Source organism: Schistocerca americana, chromosome X (assembly GCF_021461395.2).
Source record: "Schistocerca americana isolate TAMUIC-IGC-003095 chromosome X, iqSchAmer2.1, whole genome shotgun sequence".
Lineage (NCBI taxonomy): Eukaryota > Metazoa > Arthropoda > Insecta > Orthoptera > Acrididae > Schistocerca > Schistocerca americana.
Window position 1 is genome coordinate 658,187,594 of NC_060130.1, and position 26,436 is coordinate 658,214,029.

Genomic DNA, 26,436 nt, shown 5'->3' on the forward strand with positions numbered 1-26,436 from the left:
CAGCAACGCCTATAGAAGACAAGTGTCTGGCGCAGTTGTTAGATCGGTTACTGCTGCTACAACGGCAGGTTATCAAGATTTAAGTGAGTTTGAACGTGGTCTTATAGTCGGCCCACGAGCGATGGGACACAGCACCTCTGAAGTAGCGATGAAGTGGTGATTTTCCCGTACTGCCGTGAATGGCAGTTATAAGAGTCGAGGAGCATGAAAGGGAAGCAGTGGTTGCGAAGGGAGTAAGACAAGGTTGTAGCCTATCCACGATGTTATTCAGTCTATATATTGAGCAAGCAGTAAATAAAAGAAAAGTAAAATTTGGAATAGGAATTAAAATCCATGGAGATAAAAACTTTGAGGTTTGCCGATAACATTGTAATTCTGTCAGAGACAGCAAAGAACCTGGAAGAGCGGCTGAACGGAATGGACAGTGTCTTGAAAGGAGGATATGAGATGAACATCAACAAAAGCAAAACGAGGATAATGGAATGTAGTCGAATTAAATCAGGTGATGCTGAGGGAATTACATTAGGAAATGAGACACTTTAAGTAGTAGCTGAGTTTTGCTATTTGGGGAGCAAAATAACTGATGATGGTCGAAGTAGAGAGGATATAAAATGTAGACTGGCAATGGCAAGGAAATCGTTTCTGCAGAAGAGAAGTTTGTTAACATCGAGTATAGATTTAAGAATTTGTGCACTCCATAGTATTACGCACGTGAAAAAGTGAGAACGTTTTCTAAATGGTGGCGAATCGTGTAAGTGGGCGCTACGTGGTCTCTCGTCGTTAATCCGACGAGCGCATTCCATCCGGGCCGACGTGCATCCCCGAATTCCGGAAGCGGCGTGCCAACACATGCGGGTATTCGGGTCCATCATTGTGGAGAACAGGTGTGTATTTAGCGAAAAACGATGTTAAAATTTTCGTCGTACAGCCTATGTGAATTGCAAGAGATGGTGACGCCACATTTGAAATTCGCTTACTCAGTGAACCGTATGATAGGAAGTAACTGATAATTACCAGCTGTAAGCGACAGAATTCCAGCAATCGACTTAATAATTTAGTTGCACTAGCCCTCTCTCTCCCAGCGCTTATTATGTCATACAGGTTCTACTGTTTCCTTGATTTGGAAAATTTCTTTTTAGTTTAACTCTCTGGCCACATGTCCTTCCTGATGCCATATACTTTGTCTGTCAGTGGTGTGCCCAATCTGTCTGCGAATCGTATAAATTTGTTCTGCACATTTCAGTATTTTTAACTGTTTTTCTAGCCTATTTTCTGAGGTGGAGCTTGGGAAACAACCCAGCATTTGTTATAACGAGCGTGTGAAACAGCGTAAAAGTCAGCCTCAGGCTGGACATTTCACCGCACCAACCGTCGGTAACCCGCCTCGTGGCTATGTTTCAGTTCTGGATCACCTCCCTGCCTCGCAAACTAGCTTGCTGGGCGTAAAGCTACAAGAGACAGGTTGAAGGTGTACACCAGTCACAATTTAGTTTGTGTGAAAAAAATACGCGTTGATATTCCTTGTGTGCTTAACTCGTATGACTACGTTCCAGCGACTCAACAAGGGCTTCTGTTTCACTCGTATTTTACTCAACTACACTTTCAAAAGAAACGTGAGCCCTGGGTATTGCACAAGTTTCACAAAATGTTTTGAAAATATAAGTAAATACTCTTGCACCTAGTACTTAGCGACCAAGAAATTGTCAGTAGTATTCTTCATAAGTAGCTAAAGCTTGTAATTTACAAAAGATGCAAGCAAATGTGATGTCAAAATATTCATCTTAAGTCGTGCAATAGTATTTTAAATTTTTCTATTATGATACTGAGATTGAGCTTCTAGCCACGTTTGATTGAGGCGTACAAATTCCAAGTCCTTATCATCTATTTCAGACTTCTGAATGGGAACCGGAACAGTATGCCTCAGCTTCCAGCAGTTGTATCCTCACACTAATTCAAAATCTGACGTGCTTATTTGATCTTTATAACTCAAAATTTCCCGTGATATGATCTTGTGATGTACTTTCCGTTCGTCCTTTTAAGCCCCCTACACACGACATTCTCAGTACTTCAAAAAGTGGTGCATCACATGGTACGACGGCATCGTTTTGAAGAGGTGCGTGTGAGACAGGCGCTAGACAAAGCGTAGCAGATCCGCTTCAGAGAGGCAGGATGACGTGTGCTCTGAATCACGCGTTGATGTAATTAGGCTCAAGTGCACCACGAGCGTCGTCACGTACGATTCCGTAGTCTACACCACTTGCTACGACTATTGTGTACAACTGTGGTGAGACTTCACCCAGCACCGCTTTGCTCTGACGTTCAGCCCCCATCGAAACTCTGATGTTTTCGTGTCTGTAATATATTCAATGAAAACAGGCGTTAGACGGCTAGTTTTACGAGTGGTGTGCGGAAAAGCACAACTCAGCACTAGAGTATTGTAGTTTGAAATGGAGGTAGACGCACCGGATGTTTCCGGATTTAATTTCCGACGAGGAGTACCCAGAAAGAGGACTTTTATTTGATCTAAGAAAAAAAGTAACAAAAATCACACAGATAGCATTTATCACAGTATTTATTGTGTGCGTAAGTAAATAAGTTTCGCTACTTTTCTACGTACGGTAACCGCCTCCCTTGTTCAGACACCTATAGAAGAGTGGGACCTATTTCAGGACACCCACTGAGCAGAAAGCTACCGCTTGTGTTGATCACCAGATGTGGAAGTTTCCTTTCCCTTCCTTATCCTATTGTAATACCCATCCTGTAACGAATGGTCTCAAGAACAGAAAGTGGTGAAAAACATTGTAAGCCAAAGAAAGTATGTAGCAAAGCTCAGGAGATAACTCCTTGCCACGATGTAGTTTTTGTTGTGCTACGAATGCACATTCGATGAGTGTGCTTCGATATGTAATATGGATCTACTAAAGTAATCCTTGCAACATAACATGATACACACTTGTGTCCTTGCCCGTCACGAGACCCCATCAACGAGATGTTCCATATCAGAAGCACTTTCTTCGCCTTAGTCATCTTTGGCTGTGGCGAGTGCACAATTTCCATGAATTTGGGTTAGATTTTCAAAGATTTTTACCACATCTAGTGTATTCTTTTTCTGGATGTATCGAAGATATTCATCTATATACACACTATCTGATGAGAAGTATACAGACACTTTTTTATTTATTTATTTAATTTTTCGTTGTCACTCTTCTCACTGGTTTGATACGGCCCGTCACGAATTCCTCTCCTGCACCAACCTCTTCATCAGTAGCACTTGCACGCTACGTCCTCAGGTATTTGCTAAATGTATTCCAATCTCTATCTTCCCCTACAGTTTTTACCCTCTACAAATCCCTATAGTTCCATGAAGGTTATTCAAATGGTTCAAATGGCTCTGAGCACTATGCGACTTAATTTCTGAGGTCATCAGTCGCCTAGAACTTAGAACTAATTAAACCTAACTAACCTAAGGACAGAGGTTATTCCCAGATGTCTTAACCCGTGTCCTGTCATCCTGTCCCTTCTTCTCAGTGTTATCCATGTGTTGCTTTCTTCACTTATTCTGATCTTATCAGTCGACTTAATTTTCAACTTTTCTCCATAGCACCACATCTCAAACGCGTCAGTTCTCTTCTGTTCCGGTTCTCCCACTGTCCATGATTCACTACCATACAATGCTCAGCCCCAGACGTACATTCTCAGAAATATTACTCTGAAATTAAGACCTATGTTTGATACCGTTAGGCGATCTAAGGCGCTGCAGTCATGGACTATGCGGCTGATCCCGGCGGAGGCTCCCTCGGGTATGGGTGTGTGTGTTTGCCCTTAGGATAATTTAGGTTAAGTAGTGTGTAAGCTTAGGGACTGATGACCTTAGCAGTTACTCCCATAATATTTCACACACATTTGAACACTTTTTTGTTTTACACTTGTCTTGGACAGGAGTGCCCTCTTTGCCTGTGATAGTGCGCTTTCTTTTTTCCGCCTTGCTTCTTCTGTTATGGTTTATCTTGCTTCCAAGTTAGCAGAATTCCTTAACTTCGTCTACTTCGTTATCACTAATTTTGATATTCCTACCACTTCTCATTGCTTTTGTCTTTTTGCAGTTTACTGTGAACCCGTATCCTGCACTCATTTTACTGTGCATTTCATTCAGCAGGTCCCGTAATTCTTCTTCACATTCTCTGAGAATAGCGATGTCATCAGCGAATCTAATCATTGTCATCCTTTCATAATGAATTTTAATGCCACTCCTCAACATTATTTTTATTTCCATCGCCGCTTCTGCGATACATATGCAGTGTGTCCCAGTTTCGTTAGGACTGCTTGTGTGAAATTCCAAACTGCAGTGCCATATAGTGGCGAGTTGGGGCGTTATGATCCTCGAAGTTTCGAGAACAGCCGTGCAGAAGGTCAAAGTGCTAGCTTCACTGCAGCGGGCTCCCTGGTCACGAATGTAGCAGTACGTGTCCGACACTTGACGGAAAACGCCGGTGGAACAGTGAGGCAACATCACGTTCTTTGAGTCTTCCATCGTTTGTGGCCGGAATTGATCGAATTCGACCCGAATAACAAGAGGAATGTTTCTGGCCGCTCCTCCAGGAAAATGACTCAGCCCACAAAGTGAAGATTGTCTGGTACTTTTTGGAGAGCAAATAGTTCAGTCCTGGATCACCTGCTGTGTCCACCAGATTTGGCACCAGCCGACTTCTAGTTATTCCCTGAATTGAAATTTGCATTATAGGACATAATTACAACGCAATTGACGACATCCTAGGAAACTGTACTGCAGTGCTAAATACAGTTCCCAAAAAGGACTATAGTGTGTTTTAAAACACTTTTGCAACGATTTTAGCTGTGTATTGATGGAGTGTGAGACTATTTTGAATAAATACAGTGATTTTGTGAACTTAATCAATGACTCATTTTTCATAGCCACAGTTCTAATGGAACTGAGACATACTGTGTAGACTGAACAGCAAGATCGAAAGACTGCATCCTGTCATACATCCTTCTTAATCGGGGGACTTCATTCTTGGTCTACCAGTCTTATTGTACTATATTGTTTCTCGTACATATTGCACATTACCCGTCTTTCCGAGCCGCACGGGGTAGCCGCGCGGTTCTGTCACGGTTCGCCCGGCTCCCCCCGTCGGAGGTTCGAGTCCTCCCTCGGGCATGGGTGTGTGTGTTGTCCTTAGCGTTAGTTTAAGTTATATTAAGTAGTGTGTAAGCTTAGGGACTGATAACCTCAGAAGTTTGGTCCCATAAGCTCTTGCCACAAATTTCCAAATTTTCCCGTCTTTCCCTATAGCTTACCACTATTTCTCTCAGAATTTCGAACACCTGTTGATGGACATTAATATTGGGTGCATCCACCTTTCGCCTTTATGTTGACTTGAACTCAGCTGGTCTCAAGAACCGAAGCCAGATAGGATAGTGATGTTGAACGCTGAGGTCTGGAGCGAAGTCCGCCTTGTAAATCATGCCAGAAGTGTTCCAGCGGGTTCATATCAGAACACTGAACAGGTCAGTCCCTTTCAAAAATGTTACTGTCCATAAACTTTTGCCTCACAGATGGTGCTTTATGACACGGTGCGTTGTCATGCTGCTGTAGACAATAATAGTTTCCGATCTGTTATTATACTGTACACAGTAAAGGATGCTGTGGAAAGTGTTCATATCCTTTCGCATTCTGCGTGTTCTTAAGCGCAGTAAAGGGACTACACCATAACCACGAAAAACACCCCCAAACGTAACACCACCTCCTCCGTACTTCACTACTGGCCCTACACATGATGGGATGTTATATTTTGAACGCATTCACCAAACCCAAAACCTTCCAACGGATTGCCACTGGTTATAGTGTGATTCATCACTCCAAATCACTCGCTCCCAGTTATCAACTGTCCATTGGCGTCGCTCTTTACTCCACCCCAAGCGTCGCCTAGCACTGACTACAGAAATGTGCTTATGTGCAGCTGCTCTACCATTATACTCCATTCCTTTTAATCCCCTACACACAGTCATTGCGCTAGCTGGACTGCTGATAGCACTTTGGAACGCACGAGATATCTCTTCCGCTGATTTAGTGCAATTTTATACGAGCAATCTCAGCAATGCTCGTCGCCCCTGTCCGTTAGTACCTGATGTATGCCTGGTCTTGGTTTATCTGTGGTTGTTCCTTTATGTTTCCACTTAACAGACACATCACCATCACTCTGCTTGGGCAGCTTTATAAGGGTTGAAATGTCCCTGATGGATCTGACACCTAGTGACTAGTCTAACTTTGAAGTCACTGAACTCTCCTGGTCAATCCATTCCTCTGTTACTACTTCTCTACAGACATCACAGTACCTCCACCTCCCCTGAGATTGGCCGGCCTGCCTCAAGTGACAGCTAGTGAACAATTCCGCACTACATAGGGGTGTACAACATACCCCTCGTTCCTACTTGCAGCTATTGTCCAGAATAAGCAAAGCCTTTTATGCAAAATTTGAGAGCAGTGAAGATTACAATAAACTTTCTAGTTTACTTACCTTGCCGTGTTGAGTTGGCTCCAGTTCTTCTTGTCTAGAGGTCTTTTTCTTGAAGCTGAAAACGTCGTATTTTAGGTCCTTACGGTTGAATTGATATAAATAAATTTGAAGGTTGTTGTTGCAGAATTTTTGTTTTTACGTAAATATACTTTGTCATATATTAGTATATCATACAGTCTATTGATTTTTCACGTTAACAAAGCCGAAATTATATTTTTCGCACAAAAATACAAAAGTACGTCAGATCATATCAGAGGCATGCTTACCACTCCCACATTCTGCGGAAATAATCATATTACAAAGGGTTTAAAGTTTTTCTTAACAAATGAAAATGGTTCAAATGGCTCTGAGCGCTATGGGACTTAACTTCTGGTCATCAGTCCCCTAGAACTTAGAACTACTTAAACCTAAATAACCTAAGGACATCACACACATCCATGCCCGAGGCAGGATTCGAACCTGCGACAGTAGCGGTCTCGCGGTTCCAGACTGTAGCGCCTAGAACCGCTCGGCCACACCGGCTGGCTCTTAACAAATGAGTTTTACTAGTTTCTGTTATGTTATTACTTTGAATTATTATTTCATAAATGAATCCAGACACAAACACAGTAACCAGTACAGTATTGCATAATTAATAATACAAATTTTAAGTGTGCCAATAATTCGTAATTTCGAATGTTTATCAAAAAATAATTTTAACTGTACTTTCAGAACTAATACTTCTCGATTGTAACATCGACACAAAAACATTTTATAAAGTAATTCATTTACATGAATTTTAGCTTGAGATGTAACATACTGTCTATAAATATATATGAAAGTTTTCAGAAAACCACCTGAGATAATATCGACCTGTCCAAAATTCGAAAAATAATACTAGTATCGACAACTACTGTCGAGGAAAAGTAATGCTAGAGGAGGATGTCCTGTTACAGGTGTCTGGGTACTTTTTATCAGGCAGCGTACATCTGTACTGCACAAACCACCGTAAGGTATGTTACCTAAAGTATACGATGTAGCAGAATCATTCCTGCTTCTTATCCCATTCGCAGTTGGCGAGCAGGGGGGAATTCTGTCGCTACCACTATGTAAACTCCAGCATATCTCTCATTTTTATCCTGTCGTTTTCATTGTGCTATATACAGGGTGAGATGCCTACCTATTTCACGTTAATAACTTTTGACCTGTCAAACACACACAAAAAAAAAAAAATGGCTCTGAGCACTATGGGACTTAACTTCTAAGGTCATCAGTCCCCTAGAACTTAGAACTACTTAAACCTAACTAACCTAAGGACATCACACACATCCATGCCCGAGGCAGGATTCGAGCCTGCGACCGTAGCGGTCGCGCGGTTCCAGACTATAGCGCCTAGAACCGCTCGGCCACCCCGGCCAGCCGTCAAACACATTTGCAGTCAGATTTCACCTAGATGTACAGTAACCAGGGGCTCAGGAAGCAACCAGCAACGCAGTCCAACAACTTCATTAATAACCGAGATGAATGCGCCAACTATCTATTTTTTGTTTAGTTTAACTATTCGATTTTTACTGCCAGAATAGCAGATCTCGATCAGACAAATTCAGTGATATAGCTCTTTTGTAGATCTAACAAGAAATGATGGAGTACAAATACAATGAATACAGGTACTTTTGTGCCTTTACTCTCATCAAATGGCCCGTCACCCGGAAGTTTATTCAACTCTTGAAGAAATTCGTCGCCAAGACACGAGGTACGTGATGTTTACGCTACTCCCTGCGGAGACCTGTATCGCGCAGATACGAGGAGTATGCTCCGTTGTGTGTTGCTGTTCGAAAGAGTTAGACTATAAGTGCTGCAGCAGCGCTGTGTATATATATCAGGTTCGTTACAAGGAATGCTGCAATTCATTTACAATGCTGCAGTGTTACAGCCTCCTGCATTTCATGAACAAACTAAGCAAGCAGTGGCAGCCAATGTGGTCAATTTATCATTCAGATGCTACAGAAGAGTGGTCCACTCCCCAAAAAGATTATCACAAGCTAAAAATGCAGCATAACGGCGTCCTCGAAGTAGGTCTATACATCTGCGCATCTACATTGCAACTCTCCTTAAAGTATGGAATAACCTGCGATTGGTTTTTCAGTTGGTTAGACGCTCCGGTGTTCTAGCGACTTAAAGTGTTGCTAGAAGCGGGGTTCATTATTCATAGTACTCACTAGAGAATGTAATGGGTAGATCATCTGCCCAGTGACCTTTACCCTACAATTTTCAGTTTTTTTTTCATTTTCGCTCTGATTCATCATGTTAAACGAGCTCACTTTCTTACAGACCAAGTTGATGATAACATTGCAATGCTGGATGCTTATTTAATGGTTTTAGCGTCCACTGGTACTTTAGTTAGTAACACTGATTCACTCAGAGCCTTGTTTCCATGTGCGTCGTGCCAAAGACTGCTGTGCGTTGCTCATCATGCCACATCGCAAAGAAAGCTTAATGTCTGTTAAGGCCAGTCCACGGGCTACGATTTGTCTGGGCAACTGTTGGCGCACATCACTTCTGTGCTGACCAATTGCTGCGTGTAGACCAGAAATCGCTACAGATTTGTATGAAAGTGTGGTGTAAAGTTCAGGAAGTTGCCGGTAGAAATTATAAATCATCTGCTATTAAAAAAGTAAGAGATACATTATCTTATTAACAATTCCTATTCTCAACTATAATATTTGGACCCAAGTATGTAAATTCCATTTATAACCAATATCTATACTACAGCATACGGGCTTTTAAATTTTGCAATAATACATACAGCTGAGCTCTGGAATCAGTAATGTTACATTAATGCTTAGTATGAAGCAGATTTAAAAAATGTAACCTGAGTAGCTTAAGAGAAAGAGCAGCAAGTTTGATTTAAGTATAAGTAATATAGCAGTAATTCCCACAAATAAGAGTACGAATAGATTAGCTGTAGGCTTAATTGGTTATTAATAACTTTACAGAAATAAGCAGCAGTAGCTTCTTCCTCTTGTTAATGTACAATTTGAGTTTTTCCCTATCTCTCAAAGCTTCTAGTCCGCAGCTCGTGGTCTCACGGTCGCGTTCTCGCTTCCCGAGCACGGGGTCCCGAGTTCGATTCCCGGCGGGTCAGGGATTTTCACCTGCCTCGAGATGACTGGGTGTTTGTATTGTCCTCCTCATTCCATCATCATTCATGAAAGTGGCAAGGTTGGACTGAGAAAAGTTTGGGAATTTGTATGGGCGCTGATCACCGCGCAGTTGAGCGCCCCGCAAACCAAACATCATCATCAAACCCCCTATTGTAATTTTTTTTCTCAAGACTGTTGTTGTTTAGCCCTCAGTCCCGTTTGATGTAGCCCTCGACGCTAGTCTATGCTGTGCAAGCCTCTTAACCTCTGCATAACTACCATAACCAACATCCATACGAATCTGCTTACTGTAGTCAAACCTTGGTTCCTATCTACAGCTTTTAATCTCCACACTTCCTTCCATTACCAAATTGACGATTACTTAATGCTTCAGTATGTGTCGTATCAACTTCTTACAGGCCACATATCTTGTGGATATACATTGTGTGTCTTTAATGCTGTCGTTTTCATTGCCTTCTGCATCCTCATGCCGTTCATCACTATTGATTCCTCCCCCATTTAGGGGCAGTTTCCCACCCAGAGGGTAAGACGTTGCTCTGGCAGAACGAGGGTGACTCCTTATACGGTCAGTTTCTGGATGCCTTTGCTCATGATTTTTATTCAGAATTTGAACAGTGGCTAGGTTCGTACCCGTACAAAGGACATTTTGGCTCAAATGGCTCTGAGCACTATGGGACTCAACTGCTGAGGTCATTAGTCCCCTAGAACTTAGAACTAGTTAAACCTAACTAACCTAAGGACATCACAAACATCCATGCCCGAGGCAGGATTCGAACCTGCGACCGTAGCGGTCTTGCGGTTCCAGACTGCAGCGCCTTTAACCGCACGGCCACTTCGGCCAAGGACATTTTGATTACTAGTCAAAGACAGCACCCCTACACCACGGGGACTTTATTGAACCTGTCAGAGGACTGGTCACGATGACTAAAAAAAAATGATTCTTTCTTTTAGTCAAGTTGTGTCAAATTTAGTTTCTCCCTATTTTGATTGCCGGCCGAAGTGGCCGTGCGGTTCTAGGCGCTGCAGTCTGGAACCGCGAGACCACTACGGTCGCAGGTTCGAATCCTGCCTCGGGCATGGATGTGTGTGATGTCCTTAGGTTAGTTAGGTTTAACTTGTTCTAAGTTCTAGGGGACTAATGACCTCAGTAGTTGAGTCCCATAGTGCTCAGAGCCATTTTGAACCTATTTTGATTCAGTGCTTCCTCATTAGTTATTCTATCTAGCCATTTAATCTTCAGCATTCGTCTCTAGCCTCACAGTTCAAGTGCTTATATTCTTTTAATGACTAAACTGTTTATCCACCATGATTCACTTCTTTACAAGTCTACATTCCAGACAAATACCTTCAGAAAAGATTTCCTAAAATTTACATTCGGTGTAAAAGAAATTTATCTTCTTCAAAAACATTTCGTATTACCAGTTTGAATTTTGTACCCTCTCTACTTCATTTATTGTCAGTTACTTTTATGCGTAGATAGTTTCATTTCCAACTGCGGGATACATCTTCAGAGGTAAAGCGGCGAACTATAACTAGAAACCGAGGGAGCGCCGAATATATGGACAGTGTAGAGGGCACCGCAGTCCATCACATGACGTCGGCTACGAGATTATCTCTGGTAATGCCAACATTCTCGATTGACAGTAATCGATCGTCGTTCTTAGGGTGCAACGTTGACATCGAAATTTTATCTAATATAACATCTTCCTCTTAATTATTACAGTATTTATAAATCTCAATAGTCTCTGTATACAAGCGTGTATGATAATGCCATGTTTTTGATATGATGCTCGCCTCACTGAATTTTGTTTCATAACCACACTCTCTATGAAGAAAGAGGGAAAGTCGCCTGAGACATACGAATAAATCGGCCGTAGCGGAACATGTTTACCGAGAGGATGATCAAGAAATAAAATCCACTGAGACGAGCGTCATATCGCAGACGTCGCATTATCATGCGCGCATGTATTGAAAGGCTATTAAGATTTGTACACACTGTAATAATTATAACAGAAAAGAGGAAGGTGTTAAATAGAATAAAGTTTTGATCCCAACGTTGCGTGCTAAGAACGACGATCGATTACTTTCAATCGACAATATTGGCATTATCAGATATAATCTCTTAGCCGGCGTCATGCGATGGAGAGTGGCGCCCTCTACACTGCCCATATATTCGGCGCTCCCTCAATTTGTGGTTGCAGTTCGCCACTTTACCTCTGAAGTTGTCGCCAGCAGTCGGAGATGAAACGTTAGGAGAAAGCTCTATACATCGGCCACATCGGAAGTTTCAACTGAAGTCAGTACTAGCCATAAAAGCCTACATTGTATGATGCGAGTTTTTTTTCTTTTCTATGAACTTTAATCCCCTTTCCAACTTCCTCTTTGTTTTCATTTTCTGCTTGCTCAATTAACAGACTGAATGCGGTCGGGGATAGGCTGCAACCCCGTCCAACTCCCTTTTCAAAATCTACAGCTCCCCTTTCATATCTTTTGATTTGTGTAACTGCAATCTGCTTTTTGTACAGGTTGTAGATAACCTATATCACCTCATATTTTATTCCTATCACCCTCAGAATTTTAACGTGTGTATTCCAGTTACAGTCTAAGTCGTACAGTCAGTACCTTGCCTGTTCCTACATTTCCTGGGAATCCAAATTGGTCCTCCCTGAGCTCTGCTTCTACCATTTATTCCACTCTTCTGTAAATCCTCTGCCTGACAGAAAGCGAAGTGTCCAGAAGAAGAGGAGGAAACCAAACGAAACTTCACAGGTTGAGAGGGTGTGCGATGTAATTTCAGTGCTTACAAAATCGAGTCAGTTTTACAAAGAACTTCGATGTATAAGCCCACTGATCGGTATCACTTTGCATCCCCCTCCCTAACCGCCCCCCACTTGCCATGACTTGATGAGCGCACAGATTCTGTTGGGAAGAGTGTCATATAGTCGGTGTATCCTCTCGTGAGGCTAGATGCCCCACAACTATCAGAACTGTTCCTTGATATCCCGGATATTGGCACTGGGACGGAGATGACGCCCGAGTTGATCCCACACTTGTTTTAACATGAACAGATCTGAGGATGTTGCTGGCAACAGGAGTACATCAGCATCAAACATACAGATAATAGGGACATTTGTCATGTGTGGACTAGCAGTGTTCTTTTGTCCGGCACAAATTTTTACTGTAGTCATTCCATCGCAAACGTGATGGTTGTCCATATTCGCAACTGCGAGTACGTTAATATTATCATTATTTATGAAGGTACACCTTTTATTTTACAATTACATTCAGTATTTGTTCCATAAATTACAGTAAAAGCAGAACGAAAAAATGTTTTATTTCTGGACAGGTATATTGTCCGTAGTGGCGGGCATACTGTCCATTGTCTGGCCATTGTGCCCGCCTAGACGCCATTCCACAAAAGTAGTTGTTAGTTGACGATGGCCCCCGAGCCGGCAGGAGTGGCCGAGCGGTTCTAGGCGCTACAGTCTGGAACTGCCCGAGCGCTACGGTTGCAGGTTCGAATCCTGCCTCGGGCATGGATGTGTGTGATGTCCTTAGGTTAGTTAGGTTTAAGTAGTTCTAAGTTCTAGGGGACTCATGACCTCAGCAGTTAAGTCCCATAGTGCTCAGAACCATTTTTGATGGCCCCCGATAAAGCGTTCGTCGACATGGGAATTTCTCGGTAAGCAACTACTTCTTCAATACAGTTGTATTAGAAGTACACAGCTTGTTATATAAATTTGCAATAATTAGATGAAGTGAGAATAATCAAAACGATACGACACTTGACTGCGAGGTAAGTGATATCCTGTCCTCCTTCAAATGACTATTTCGTGATGGGGGGTTTCGAGTGACACTTTTATGAGGTTGCCGTATGATTGCAACTCTGTACGGATTCGCAAATTGAAACGCCGATTATGTCCACTCTAGTCATTACTTCCGCCTTTTCCCTCTTACAATTTTCACGACGTATGCTTCTACTCTGAAGTGGCACCTGTTCAGATTCCCTGCTGAACTTAGGTTTTCTGTGGTATTTTACGTATATTGGCCCATAAATCGTTCCTTATCTTTTTTTACACCAGTTACGAGGCGACCACGACAAGGACGGCTCCTGAGTAGAGGCTCAGATGATGTTGATGTTGATGGAACTCTATCTTTGCTATAACAATAGCCGGGACAAGGACAACGGAATTCATAAACAAGCAGTGAGCAAACGAGCTTCGTAAGCGCCAACAGCAGCTGTAATGTCTGCTGCGACGTGTGTGGTCACGAATTTTCGACGCTGCTGTAAGACGCTGCACTAACATAACAAATCCCATGAGCTTGAAGTAGAACATGATGTGGAAACAACAGTACAGAACAGTACACAAGAAATTTCTTTGTTAGTTGCAAAAGAACATAATACACTTACAACACGAGAGAAATCCAATAGCTGCAGAAGAAAACTTCATTTAAGAGTAAAGTGAAGCTCACTTTAACCTACTCTTGAAGGTTAGTATTGAGAAGTATCAGTCCCATTAAAGACACATAAGGTGATCTGAGAACTTACTAGCAACAGGTATTTTACAAGTTCTTCTTGAGGCAAAACACTTAATTTGCGTTATATGAACTAGTTTCAGCGATACTCCGTTTTCATTATTGGGATTTATGTCTCGAAAGTACACGATATAAGAAACATATACCGGATGCTCTCCTAATAGTCTTCAACTGCATTTTCTGTGATGTTTCGGTAGATATTTGGAATTTCGTTTTTGGAATATGGAGCTATACTCAGCCCAAACGAATACTCTCATCACTTTTTTTAACGCGACGCTCAGTGCCCATTCCAAACAGAATCTTTTTTCAAAGCGGGATTTTACGTCCCCATTCAGTAGACTGGTCCCAGATTGGCCTAGTGTGATATTCGTTTTATCGATATATATTAACAGTAACAATAAAACACGAAGAATAACCAGTACTCGACCAGCGACAGCGCCTACCTTGACCCACACTGACTGCTACTGCCATGCAGCAGCGTTACTCGCTCGCTGTTGGAGTACTGGTTATTCTTTGTGTTTTACCATTCCAGTCAATATATATCGCTAAAACGAATATTGCACTAGACTAATGTGGAACCGCTCTATTGAATGGGCCCGTAAACGCCCGCTTTAAAAATAATTTTTTTTGTAACGGCAAGCAAACCGACGCTTTCCGTCGACAATGGGCATCGCATGAAAGACGTGATGAGCAGTAATTGTTTGTGCTGACTCCAGCTACACATTGAAAAAACAAAATTGCAAATATCTGTAGAAATGCAAAAGAAAAGGCGCCTAACGACTCTTAAGCAACAAATCCTATATAGTGCATTAAATTAATTTTTATTTTCTTTGTTAATAACTGCATCCTTAAGTGTTTTACTGGCAGTGGCGTAGGTAGGTAGTTTGACTCCCAGTGCAGAGTTTAGGCTTGTCACATCCTCCCCCCCCCCTCCCCACCTCCGCCCCAAGCACCACAAAGCATAAAATAATTTTTTGGGGGAAGCAACTTTGATGTTATTGGTTAAGAAAGTAATGTGTAATATCAATTGTTTTGTAAATCGTTTTTGTGTTTCGAAACAAACAACTATAACGCATTTTTATAAATAATGTAGTATAATTGATTATTAATGAAATAGTATAAGTAAGCTGTCAACGGCCTTACCGCAGTGGTAACACCGGTTCCCGTCATATCACCGAAGTTAAGCGCTGTCGGGCTGCGCTAGCACTTGGATGGGTGACCATCCGGTCTGCCGAGCGCTGTTGGCAAGTGGGGTGCACTCAGCCCTTGTTAGGCAAAGTGAGGAGCTACTTGATTGAGAAGTAGCGGCTCCGGTCTCGTAAAGTGACATGCGGTCGGGAGAGTGGTGTGCTGACCACATGCCCCTTCGTATCTGCATCTAGTAACGCCTGTGGCCTGAGGATGACACGGCGGCCGGTCGGTTCCGTTGTGCCTTCATGGCCTGTTCAGGAGGAGTTTAGTTTTTTTGTGGAAGTAAGCTACAAAAACTCTTTTTAGCGGTAGGTGCCTGTAACATGAAGCACAGAATCTCTTCCTTCGAACTTTTTCTGCTGAAAATTTTGAAATTGTCAACAACACGTCATCATTAGCTACACTATTTTCGAAACACAAAATTATCAAACTACAGAGCCGTGCCTAACTCATAGTGGACCTAAAATTATTCTTTATTTGTTTGAGTTTTGACAAACTGCTTTCACACGACACTACCGAAATACACAAAGTTAAGAAAAATCTTACCGCGAAAATGAGGTTTGGAAGATATTTGGAGAACTTATATCCACGCATAAACTGTAAAAATCTTAAAGATATCCAACCAAGAGACACTTCTTTTAGAACTTTGGCAGCTTCCAGAGCTCTTCTTATGCATCTGAGGATACAATCTTCAGAATTATCATCTTAACTGTCAACGAAACATTTTACAATCGTGAGAAAATCCATTCCCGGGACTCGAATCAGATTTCTCAGCTCTAAAACAGGAGAACTACCTGATATACACTATGTAATCAAAGGTATCCTGACTCCCCAAACATATACGTTTTTCATATTAGGTGCACTGTGCTGCCACCTACTGCCAGGTACTCCAGTAGTCGTTAGACATCGTGAGAGAGCAGAATGCGGCGCTCCGCGGAACTCACGGACTTCGAACGTGGTCAGGTGATTGGGTGTCACTTGTATCATACGTCTGTACGCGAGATTTCCACACTCCTAAACATCCCTAGGTCCACTGTTTCCGATGTGAAAGTGAAGCGGAAGCGTGAAGGGACACGTACAGCACAAAAGCCTACAGGCCGACCTCGTCTGTTGACTGACAGAGACCGCCGACAGTTGAAGAGGGCCGTAATGTGTAATAGGCACATATCTATCCAGGCCATTACACAGGAATTCCAAACTGAATCAGAATCCACTGCAAGTACTAAGACAGTTAGGCGGAAGGTGAGAAAACTTACATTTCATGGTCAAGCGGCTGCTCACAAGCTACACATCACGCCGGTAAATGCCAAACGATGCCTCGCTTGGTGTAGGAGCGTAAACATTGGACGGTGGAACAGTGGAAAAACGTTGTGTGGAGTGACGAATCACGGTACACAATGTGGCGATCCGATGGCAGGGCGTGGGTATGGGGAATGCCCGATGGACGTCTTCTGCCAGCGGGTGTAGTGCCTACAGTAAAATTCAGAGGTGGTGGTGTTATGGTGTGGTCGTGTTTTTCATTGAGGGATCTTGCACCCCTTGCTGTTTTGCGTGGCACTATCACAGCGCAGGCCTACATTAATATTTTAAGCACCTTCTTGCTTCCCACTGTTGGAGAGCAATTCGGGGATGGCGATTGCATCTTTCAACACGATCGAGCACCTGTTCATCATGCACGGCCTGTGGCGGAGTGGTTACACGACAATAACATCCCTGTAATGGACTGTCCTGCACAGAGTCGTGACCTGAATCGTATAGAACACCTTTGGGGTGTTTTGGAACTCCGACTTCGTGCCAGGCCTCACCGGCCGACATCGATAAATCTCCTCAGTGCAACACTCCGCGAAGAATGGGCTACCACTCCCAAAGAAACCTTCCAGCACCTTACTGAACGTATACCTGCGCGAGTGGAAGCTGTCATTAAGACTAAGGCTGGGCCAGCACCATATTGAATTCCAACATTACCGATGAAGGGCGCCACGAACTTGTAAGTAATTTTCAACCAGGTGTTTGGACACTTTTGATCGCATAGTGTACGTTCCATGAGTTTGCAACGCGCCTCGATTTCTTGCAGAGACCTGTCGATGAACTGTAACATTGACTTTCTTACTTCCTGGTGCGTAGTCAGCGTATCAAATGGCTCTGAGCACTATGGGACTTAACATCTATGGTCATCAGTCCCCTAGAACTTAGAAATACTTAAACCTAACTAACCTAAGGACATCACACAACACCCAGTCATCACGAGGCAGAGAAAATCCCTGACCCCGCCGGGAATCGAACCCGGGAACCCGGGCGCGGGAAGCGAGAACGCTACCGCACGACCACAAGCTGTGGACAGTCAGCGTATCAGTTGCAACGTTCTCTCTAGGCATCATTTTCTTCTTCCTGATAGTTCTACTTTTACTATAAGAATGCATATCTAGTCAGATGCGTTCCTCGCAAAGTGAAGTGCTTCTTGAACGAGATAATCTCTCTTCTCTTTCAAAACGAGCTTTAGGCTTATCTTGGTAATACACATAATGAAGGCAACTCCAAGAATACGTAAATACTTTTGGTTATGGCTGACTTCTTCTAGGACAGCACTACATAAAAGCAAAAAAGAGAAATCACGCAACGAAGGCTTCAGTGTTCGAGGAGCTCCGCTGGTTTCTATGGTTTCAGAACAATCTGAAAGTTCCTTAGTGGCATCGACAATCTTTTTAAAACTCTGAAATATAATTTTAAAGGCTTCGTAGTGAGCACTCCATTCTGTTTCTGAAAGTCTCTTAACTGTAACTCCATCGCCTTTCAGAAAGATCGTCCATCGATGGGCATAAGCTGAGCCAAACATGTACAAACCTTCTAAGGTACCAAAAAAGTCAGACACGGAACTGTTGCAAAAGCATGCGATCTGCACAGATTGAGAGAGTGGTTTGCGCACGGTAGGAACAGTGTCTCAGAATTAAGTTCACAAATTCTTTCTTGGACTGCTGAGTGCAATTTAGCTAATTTAGTAGCACTATCGTATCCGTGTCCTCAGCACATTTTTACATGCCGACTATCGTGTTCACTAACCTGTAAGTTATCTTCCGTTATGCTAACGGCTTCCTTCCCACTTTGCTGCAGATAACCTAGAAATGAGTCCTTTATTTCTAGTTGAATGTTCTGCTTGTGAACGTAATGAATGATTTCACTGATCTGATCTGTATGTAAGATATAGAAAGTTTCGGATTAGACAAAAGGAAATTCTCGCAGGTTACTTTTATCCGACGCAAGAAAGAGTCCATTTACATTACATAATTTAAAAATATAAAACTATTCAGGAAAGAGCATTGCGTCCATAAACGTCCTATTGAACTTAAATAATTTAACAAACATATACGACAGACTCGAGTACCTGATCTTGAAGGAATTCATAATTTAATATACAGAGTGGTTATAACAAACTTCAGCAACTTAAACAAGTGTAGACGGAGAACGATTTATCGTATTGGCACCCAAATTTATAGGAAAGAGGTTCAGACTGTGCGCTGCAGGATTTGCGTTATTTGCAGTGTTAGTATCATGACTTGCTGTTAGGCACCGGTACTAGTACTGCGACGTAGGGCTGAAAGACCAGCATCAGCGTGCATGGCAGTTGCAGACAATGAATATGGGTCTGCACAAGGTGAGCGGGGCCTTACTCGTAAAGCTGTGTTAACAAAACAACATCAATAGCCTTGCTGCTCTTCGCGCGTATCGATGCATTAAAGGCATACGGAGAGATTCTCTTCCCGCACTGGGATTGAACGTGATTCGGAAGTCCGAATTAAATAGCGATTTGGCAATTGGCCGATGGCCAGTTGCGCCACAAATCTTTGAAGAAGTTACTGTTGCCATGGCTAAGAATGCTGGTCGCAGTGTGCGATCCTGAAGTAGGGCAAGAGCTGTGTCACGACAGCTGAACATTCCACAGCCCGCTGTTCAAAATGTGCTGCGAACAATTGGTTCAAATGGCTCTGAGCACTATGGGACTCAACTGCTGAGGTCATTAGTCCCCTAGAACGTAGAACTAGTTAAACCTAACTAACCTAAGGACATCACAAACATCCATGCCCGAGGCAGGATTCGAACCTGCGACCGTAGCGGTCTTGCGGTTCCAGAGCTGCGAACAATTGTTGAACGGTATCTCTTGTGGGGTTCTAGGTTGTCGTGGATGCAGAACGTCGTCACATTGAGCAACGTTTGTAACCTGTAACGTAAACATGGTACACAATTAACAGATGTTAACGTCTCATGTGGAAATGAAAATGGGTTTCTTTCAATGGTTATTTCGTTTGTTCTCTTCCACGTGTCCTTACCAATGTTTCCACAAAGTTTCATTATCTTACGATCACTTGTCTTCCATGGGGGTCCTGTCACATAACGTACCGAGCGAGGTGGCGCAGTGGTTAGACACTGGACTCACATTCGGAAGGACGACGGTTCAATCCCGCGTCCGGCTATCCTGATTTTGGGTTTTCCGTGATTTCCGTAAATTCCCTCCAGCACTACTGCAGACATAGTCGAGTCCATGCCAAGTCGTATTGCGACACTTCTGCGTGCTCGCGGGAGCCCTACACGATATTAGGCAGGTGTACCAGTTTCTTTGGCTCTTCAGTGTATAATGGCAAGTCAGAGATTTCGGGACCAGATTTTAATTTGCAAGACATTTTCACGAAGATATGTGGACTGTAACCACAATTTATTAATTATGAAGTGCAGATTCAAACTGAAGAAACTGCAAAACCGTAGGAAATGATGGGGTGGGAACAGTATAAGTTTAAAGGACGAAAGGGTGTTTAGAGGTTCTGAGGGAGCATTTGCCAGTGGTTGACCAGAACCGGAGAAAGAAATATAAAAGGAGACGAGTGGGTAGCTTTAAGAGATGAAATAGTGAAGGCAGAAGAGGATCAAATGGATAAACGCCGGCCGGTGTGGCCGTGCGGTTAAAGGCGCTTCAGTCTGGAACCGCGTGACCGCTACGGTCGCAGGTTCAATTCCTGCCTCGGGCATGGATGTGTGTGATGTCCTTAGGTTAGTTAGGTTTAAGTAGTTCTAAGTTCTAGGGGACTGATGACCACAGATGTTAAGTCCCATAGTGCTCAGAGTCATTTGAACCATTTTTGAAATGGATAAACCGACAAGGCCTAGTAGAAATTCTTTGATGTCACGGGAGAAGAGGTTGGCGATATGATACTGCGAGAAGAGTTTGACACAGCACCAGAAAACTAAGTTGAAACAATGCCCCAGGAGCAGACGATATTCCGTCAGAACTACTGATAGCCTTGGGACAGCCAGCCTTAACAAAAACTCTCCCATCTGGTGTGCAAGATGTATGAGACCAGCGAAATACCCTCAGACTTCAAGAAGAATGTAGTAATTCCAATTCCAAAGATAGCAGTTACTGATAGATGTGAAAATTATCGAACTATCAGTCTAATAAGTCATGGTTGCAAAATATTAACACGAATTCTTTACAGAAGAATTGAAAAAGTGGTAGAATCTGACCTTGGGGAAGATCAGTATGGATTCTGGAGAAATGTAGAAACACTCGACGCAATACTGACCATACGATTTATCTTAGAAGATATGTTGGGGAAAAGCAGACTTACGTTTAGAGCATTTGTAATCTTAGAGAAAGCTTTTGAGAAGGTTGACTGGAATACTATGCGAAATTCTGAAGGTAACATGGGTAAAATATAGAGAGTGAAAGGCTATTTGCAACTTGTAGAGAAACTAGACGGCAATTATGTGTCGAGTGGTACGAAAGGGAAGCAGCGGTTGAGAAGGGAGTAAGAAAATATTGTAGCCTTTTGCCAATATTATTCAATCTGTACACTGAGCAAGCAGTAAAGTTCACCAACGAAAATTTTGGAGTAGGAATTAAAGTTCAGGGAGAAGAGATAAAAGCTTCGAGGTTTTCCAATGACACTGTAATTCTATCAGAGACAGCAAAGGATTTCGAAGAGCAGCTGAGCGGAATGGATAGTATCTTGAAAGGAGGATATAAGATGAACATTAAAAAACGCAAAACAAGGATAATGGAATGGAGTCAAATTAAATTAGATGACGAGACACTCTAAGTAGTAGATGCGTTTTGCTATTTGGCTAGCAAAATAATTGATGATGGCCGAAAAAGAGAGGATATAAAACGTAGACTGGCAATAGCAAGAAAGGCGTTTCTGAAGGAGAGAAATTTGTTAACATAGAATATAGGATCCATTGCTAGGAAGTCTTTTCTGAAGGTATTTGTATGGAGTGTAGCAATTTATGGGAGTGAAAGATGGATGATAAACAGCTTATACAAGAAGAGAATAGAAGCTTTTGAAATGTGGTGCTACAGAAGATTACTGAAGACTAGATGGGTAGATCATGTAACTAATGAGGAGGTACTGAATAGAATTGGGGAGAGAAGAAATTTGTTTCTCAATTTGACTAAAAGTAGAAACCAGTTGACAGAACACATTCTGATACATAAAGAGATCACCGGTTCAGTATTGGAGGGAAGTATGGTGGGCAAAATTCGAAGAGGGAGACCAAGAGATGAATACAGTAGGCAGACTCAGAAGTTTGTAGTAATTATTCGGATGAAATAGCTTGTACAGATTAGAGTAGTATGGAGAGCTGCATCAAACTAGTCTTCAGACTGAAGGCCACAACAACAACATGTCACTAAACGGTTACACGATCTATTTTATGATGCAGCGTTCCAACTGAAATATGAGCACCTACCGTAACAAACAGTGACTGTAACGGTATATTTGCTTGTAACCAAAGCAAAAAAGTGGTACGAAATATGTCTTGATTATTCTGGTAGTTGCTTTGCATCTTCATTTTTCCGCAAAAAAGGATGCACTATTAGAAATCATTTAGGTGTTACTACGTGACGTGTATTAACAAGGTTAAAATAACCTTCCTTTTTCTACTTGCCACCATCCTTCTTCACTTTATCTAATGTGACTATAAAGACTTCCGATGTAGATGACAGGGTAGATGGTTACTTTACTTCCTCCTTTTAAAGCATACATCGAAAACGCTGTGAGAGAGTGATTTGCGTATTTATAACACTATGAAATATTCACTTACCCTGGCTCAATCATCTTGGGCGGTATTCGTCATAATACTTCTCTGCAAGTATGCCACATCTTGACCTGCACACGAATCCACTTTTCTACCCACGCATAGGTTACTCTGGGTAATAACTGGAAAACTAATTTGTTGTTAATAATTCCTCAATTTTACCTTAGCCTATCTGCAACAAATAGGTGCTGTCTAAAAATTTGCTCTCGACTACATTTTAAACTGAAACTGAACGTCATCTGAGGAAAGAATCTGCGGATTAAGCATTCGTAAGTGATATAAAATACAATATATTTTGATAGTAAAATGTCGGGCACTTCATTGTTCGTAACTGCAGTTTAATTAACTGGTCCATAACCACGCCGACTACCAGATATAGCGTTAACCATATTCTCACTTGGCGCACTTCTACTCTCCATAGTTGTCATAAGTAAGTTTATTTAAGTTCACTGTTGCATGAATTTCCACAAGCATATTAATATTGCTTTACATCCAGTCTTGTTAGTGATAAATCTGTTTCATAGATAAGCTATTGCAGTAATACGTATACATCTTATTAATTGGTACGCTTAGAAAATACGAATACCGGTCTATGCACATGATTTTGCTGTAGTTTAGGATGTGCTTTGTAAATCAATCAGAATTTTGAATAAATAAAAAGCCAGATTATGGCTCAAATGGCTCTGAGCACTATGGGACTTAACTTCTGAGGTCATCAGTCCCCTAGAACTTAGAACTACTTAAACCTAAGGATATCACACGCATCCATGCCAGAGGCAGAATTCGAACCTGCGACCGTAGCGGTCTCGTGGTTCCAGACTGTAGCGCCTAGAACCGCTCGAACACTCTGGCCGGCAAAAAGCCACATTATTTTGGGTATTACCTTCCGAGACAAATTAAATCAGAAACGAGAAGACGATTAAAGATGATGTTCCTTTTTGACATGTTGTCTGTGGTTCGTTTAACCATTTGCCGATTTGGACCAAATCTTTATTTACTGAAGCAATTCCTACTGTTTCCTGTGAAGTATATTTAGTAGGCTCTGTCCTAATAGAAAGTAAGAGTGGTTCCTTTGTTGCAGAGGGTACAGAAATGTGGACATTCTAATAGATCCTAAAATTTATAAAATTATAATTTTTATATATATTTCAGCATTAAAATAATTTCATTGTTTTGTTCACTGTCTTACAGCATATTTTTCCCACGATGCAGCACATCTGATCCATAGATTTTATCGCTGAACTTTTTAATAATCGATATTACGGACTTCCATGTACCTTTTACTGAATGGTATGTCATGTCTATAGCTACATCTGTACTCCACAAGCCATCGTACAAGGTGTGGCGAAGGGTGTACATCCTTTCAGCATTATTGACCCCTATTCTTTTCGCATATGGTTTAGGAAGGAGAACGACTGTCGGATGCCTCTTCATAGACCAGAATATCTCTAATATTATCGTCATGCCCATTACACAAGATGTATTCGGGAGGCCGTAGCGTATTTCTTCATTTGTCTTGCATCTTACAGCTTTGAAATTTTAAAAATAAGCCTCTCAGTGATGCATATCAAATTTTTACAGTATTATCAAGAAAATGAAAAGAATTCAGTTTTTACTTATGTAGGATGTATATTTTTAAATTATTTTGTTTAAAGATAAAATAAAAATTGAGATAGACATCGGCTTTAAAAAGCTGCAAATGCTTGCCAGATTAAGTATCGCAAATATTAAAGGGACTGCTGAACGGCTTTACTTCTAACCCAGTTCAGTAGCTTCTGAAAGCAATTAATCTCGATAGGAACCTTAGTCTTATTAGCGCACATGGAGATGGAGCACTTCGCGTTTTAACAACATATAGAAAAGGCTGAATAAATTCGTGAACACGGCATTATCCTGCTTTGTTGGTATATCCACAGCCTGGGCATCAAGTCGATCATAAACCTGCAGCAGCCGGGAGAGCATGCCAGCTGCGGCCCGCCGCTGGAGGACTCTGGCTTCACGTACCAGCCCACTGCCTTCATGGAGAGCAACAGTAAGTTCACATACGTGCCTCACTGTCTTCAGCTCATTACGAGTGATATTCCGTAAGTGACAAAAAAGTGTTATTTCCCTTTCATTCGTATGAAGATTACTGTTTCACGTCCCATCGACGACTATGTCATCAGGGCCGGACTACGAACTCCGGTTAGGGAAGAATAAGCAAGGAAAACGTCCATCTACTATTTAAAGGAATCTTCTCGCCCTATGTCTGAAGCGATTTAGGGAAACCAAAATCTAGATGGCCGGACGGGGATTTGAACCATCGTCCTCCCGAATACGAGTCCAGTGTTTTCCCACTGCGCCCCTTTCATTCGGGGTTTCTTCCGTGGTACGTTATTTTTTAGTTTATATCTTTGTAGTTTTGTCCCCTCTCAGTGCTTTTACTCCTAGACCGTTCCTCTCGAAAACTCTTTGTTTCATTCCATATCATATTAAGTCACAGTGTAGTAATTCGAGTGTATTACATTATCCTAATTTTCGATGGAAAACAACGTTCTGATTTCTTACGATCCTTTCGAGCAAACTGCTTCAGAATTGTGTGTGTCATCGTTTCTAGAATAAAATTTATTTTCTGTGTTCACAGCTTGTCATTTCCCCTTTACCCACAGTAGGTACCGTCTCTTCCGTTGAGAACGTTTTCTTTCTCTCTCTCTCTCTCTCGATCTATCTTATAAAGAGGAAAACAAATGCTTTATCTAGAAATTCTAGCTTGCCCACAGTTACTGAGCACAATAGAGGGTGAATCACCTAAAAGTTGCGCCGCAAATATAGCGGAAACTGAAAGTGATATTGATGTGCAGTTTTCAGAGAGTGGATTGATAGTCAGGTGCTCGAATTGTTAGCCAAACAGTAGATTCTAATAATACTTAGAAAGTGTACTTTTTGTGCAAACATACACTTTTTAAGTGGAACAATGCCTTCTGACATTAGCAAAATAAAAGTAGAGTAAATTAGAATGTCAGTGGTGTTTGTTGCAGGATTCTAGTGAGAGTCGTTTACGAGATATATTTTGAAAACTTCCCACAGCGACACTTGTGCAACACCTGTGGTACCACAGACTAAAGAACAACTCAAGAGCATACGCTGGTTATATGGATTCTGACCATTACAGGTTGTATTCAAAATTACCACTGGTAGCTGCAATACACGCTTCCAGTCTGGTATGTAACGACTGCTGCACACGTACTAGCATTTCAGCGGATATGTCCTAGCAGGTTGCAGTAATATGTCGTTACGTATCATCGGGTGTAGTTGGCATGTCCTTGTTGGCTTTTGATACCGTTCCTCACAAGCGACTATTAATCAAATTACGTGCATATGGGATTCGTGATTTCCTCTCAGAGCGGTCACATTTCGTAGTGATAGACGGTAAATCATCGAGTCGAACAGAAGTGATATCTGGCGTTCCACAAGGTAGTGTCATAGGCCCTCTGCTGTTCCTGATTTACATAAATGATCTAGATGATAATCTCAGCAGCCCTCTTAGATTGTTTGCAGATGACGCTGTAATTTACCGTCTAGTAAAATCATCAGACGATCAATTCAAATTACAAAATGATCTAGAGAGAATTTCTGTATGGTGTGAAAAGTGGCAATTGGCACTAAACAAAGAAAAGTGTGAGGTCATCCACTTGGGTACTAAAAGAAATCCGATAAATTTCGGGTATACAATAAATCGCACAAATCTAAGAGCTGTCAATTCGACTAAATACCTAGGAATTACTATTACGAGCAACATAAATTGTAATGACCACGTAGATAATATTGTGGGGAAGGCGAAACAAAGACTGCAGTTTGTTGGCAGAACTCTTAGAAGATGCGACAAACCCACTAAAGAGACAGCCTACATAACACTTGTCCGTCGTCTGCTGGAATACTGCTGCGCCGGCCGCGGTGGTCTAGCGGTT

At 42.0% G+C, this 26,436-nt stretch overlaps 1 protein-coding gene and 1 pseudogene across 1 annotated transcript in view; both read left to right on the top strand.

Moving 5' to 3' along the window:
* Nucleotides 1–26,436, top strand: part of LOC124556234 (protein tyrosine phosphatase domain-containing protein 1-like) — a 375,836-nt gene that overhangs the window by 40,823 nt on the left and 308,577 nt on the right. Inside the window, exon 3 of the mRNA XM_047130223.1 lies at nucleotides 24,406–24,521. Coding sequence (XP_046986179.1) covers nucleotides 24,406–24,521 — 116 coding nt within the window. The remainder of the gene's footprint in view (nucleotides 1–24,405; nucleotides 24,522–26,436) is intronic.
* On the top strand, nucleotides 15,345–15,462 carry LOC124557560 (annotated as a pseudogene).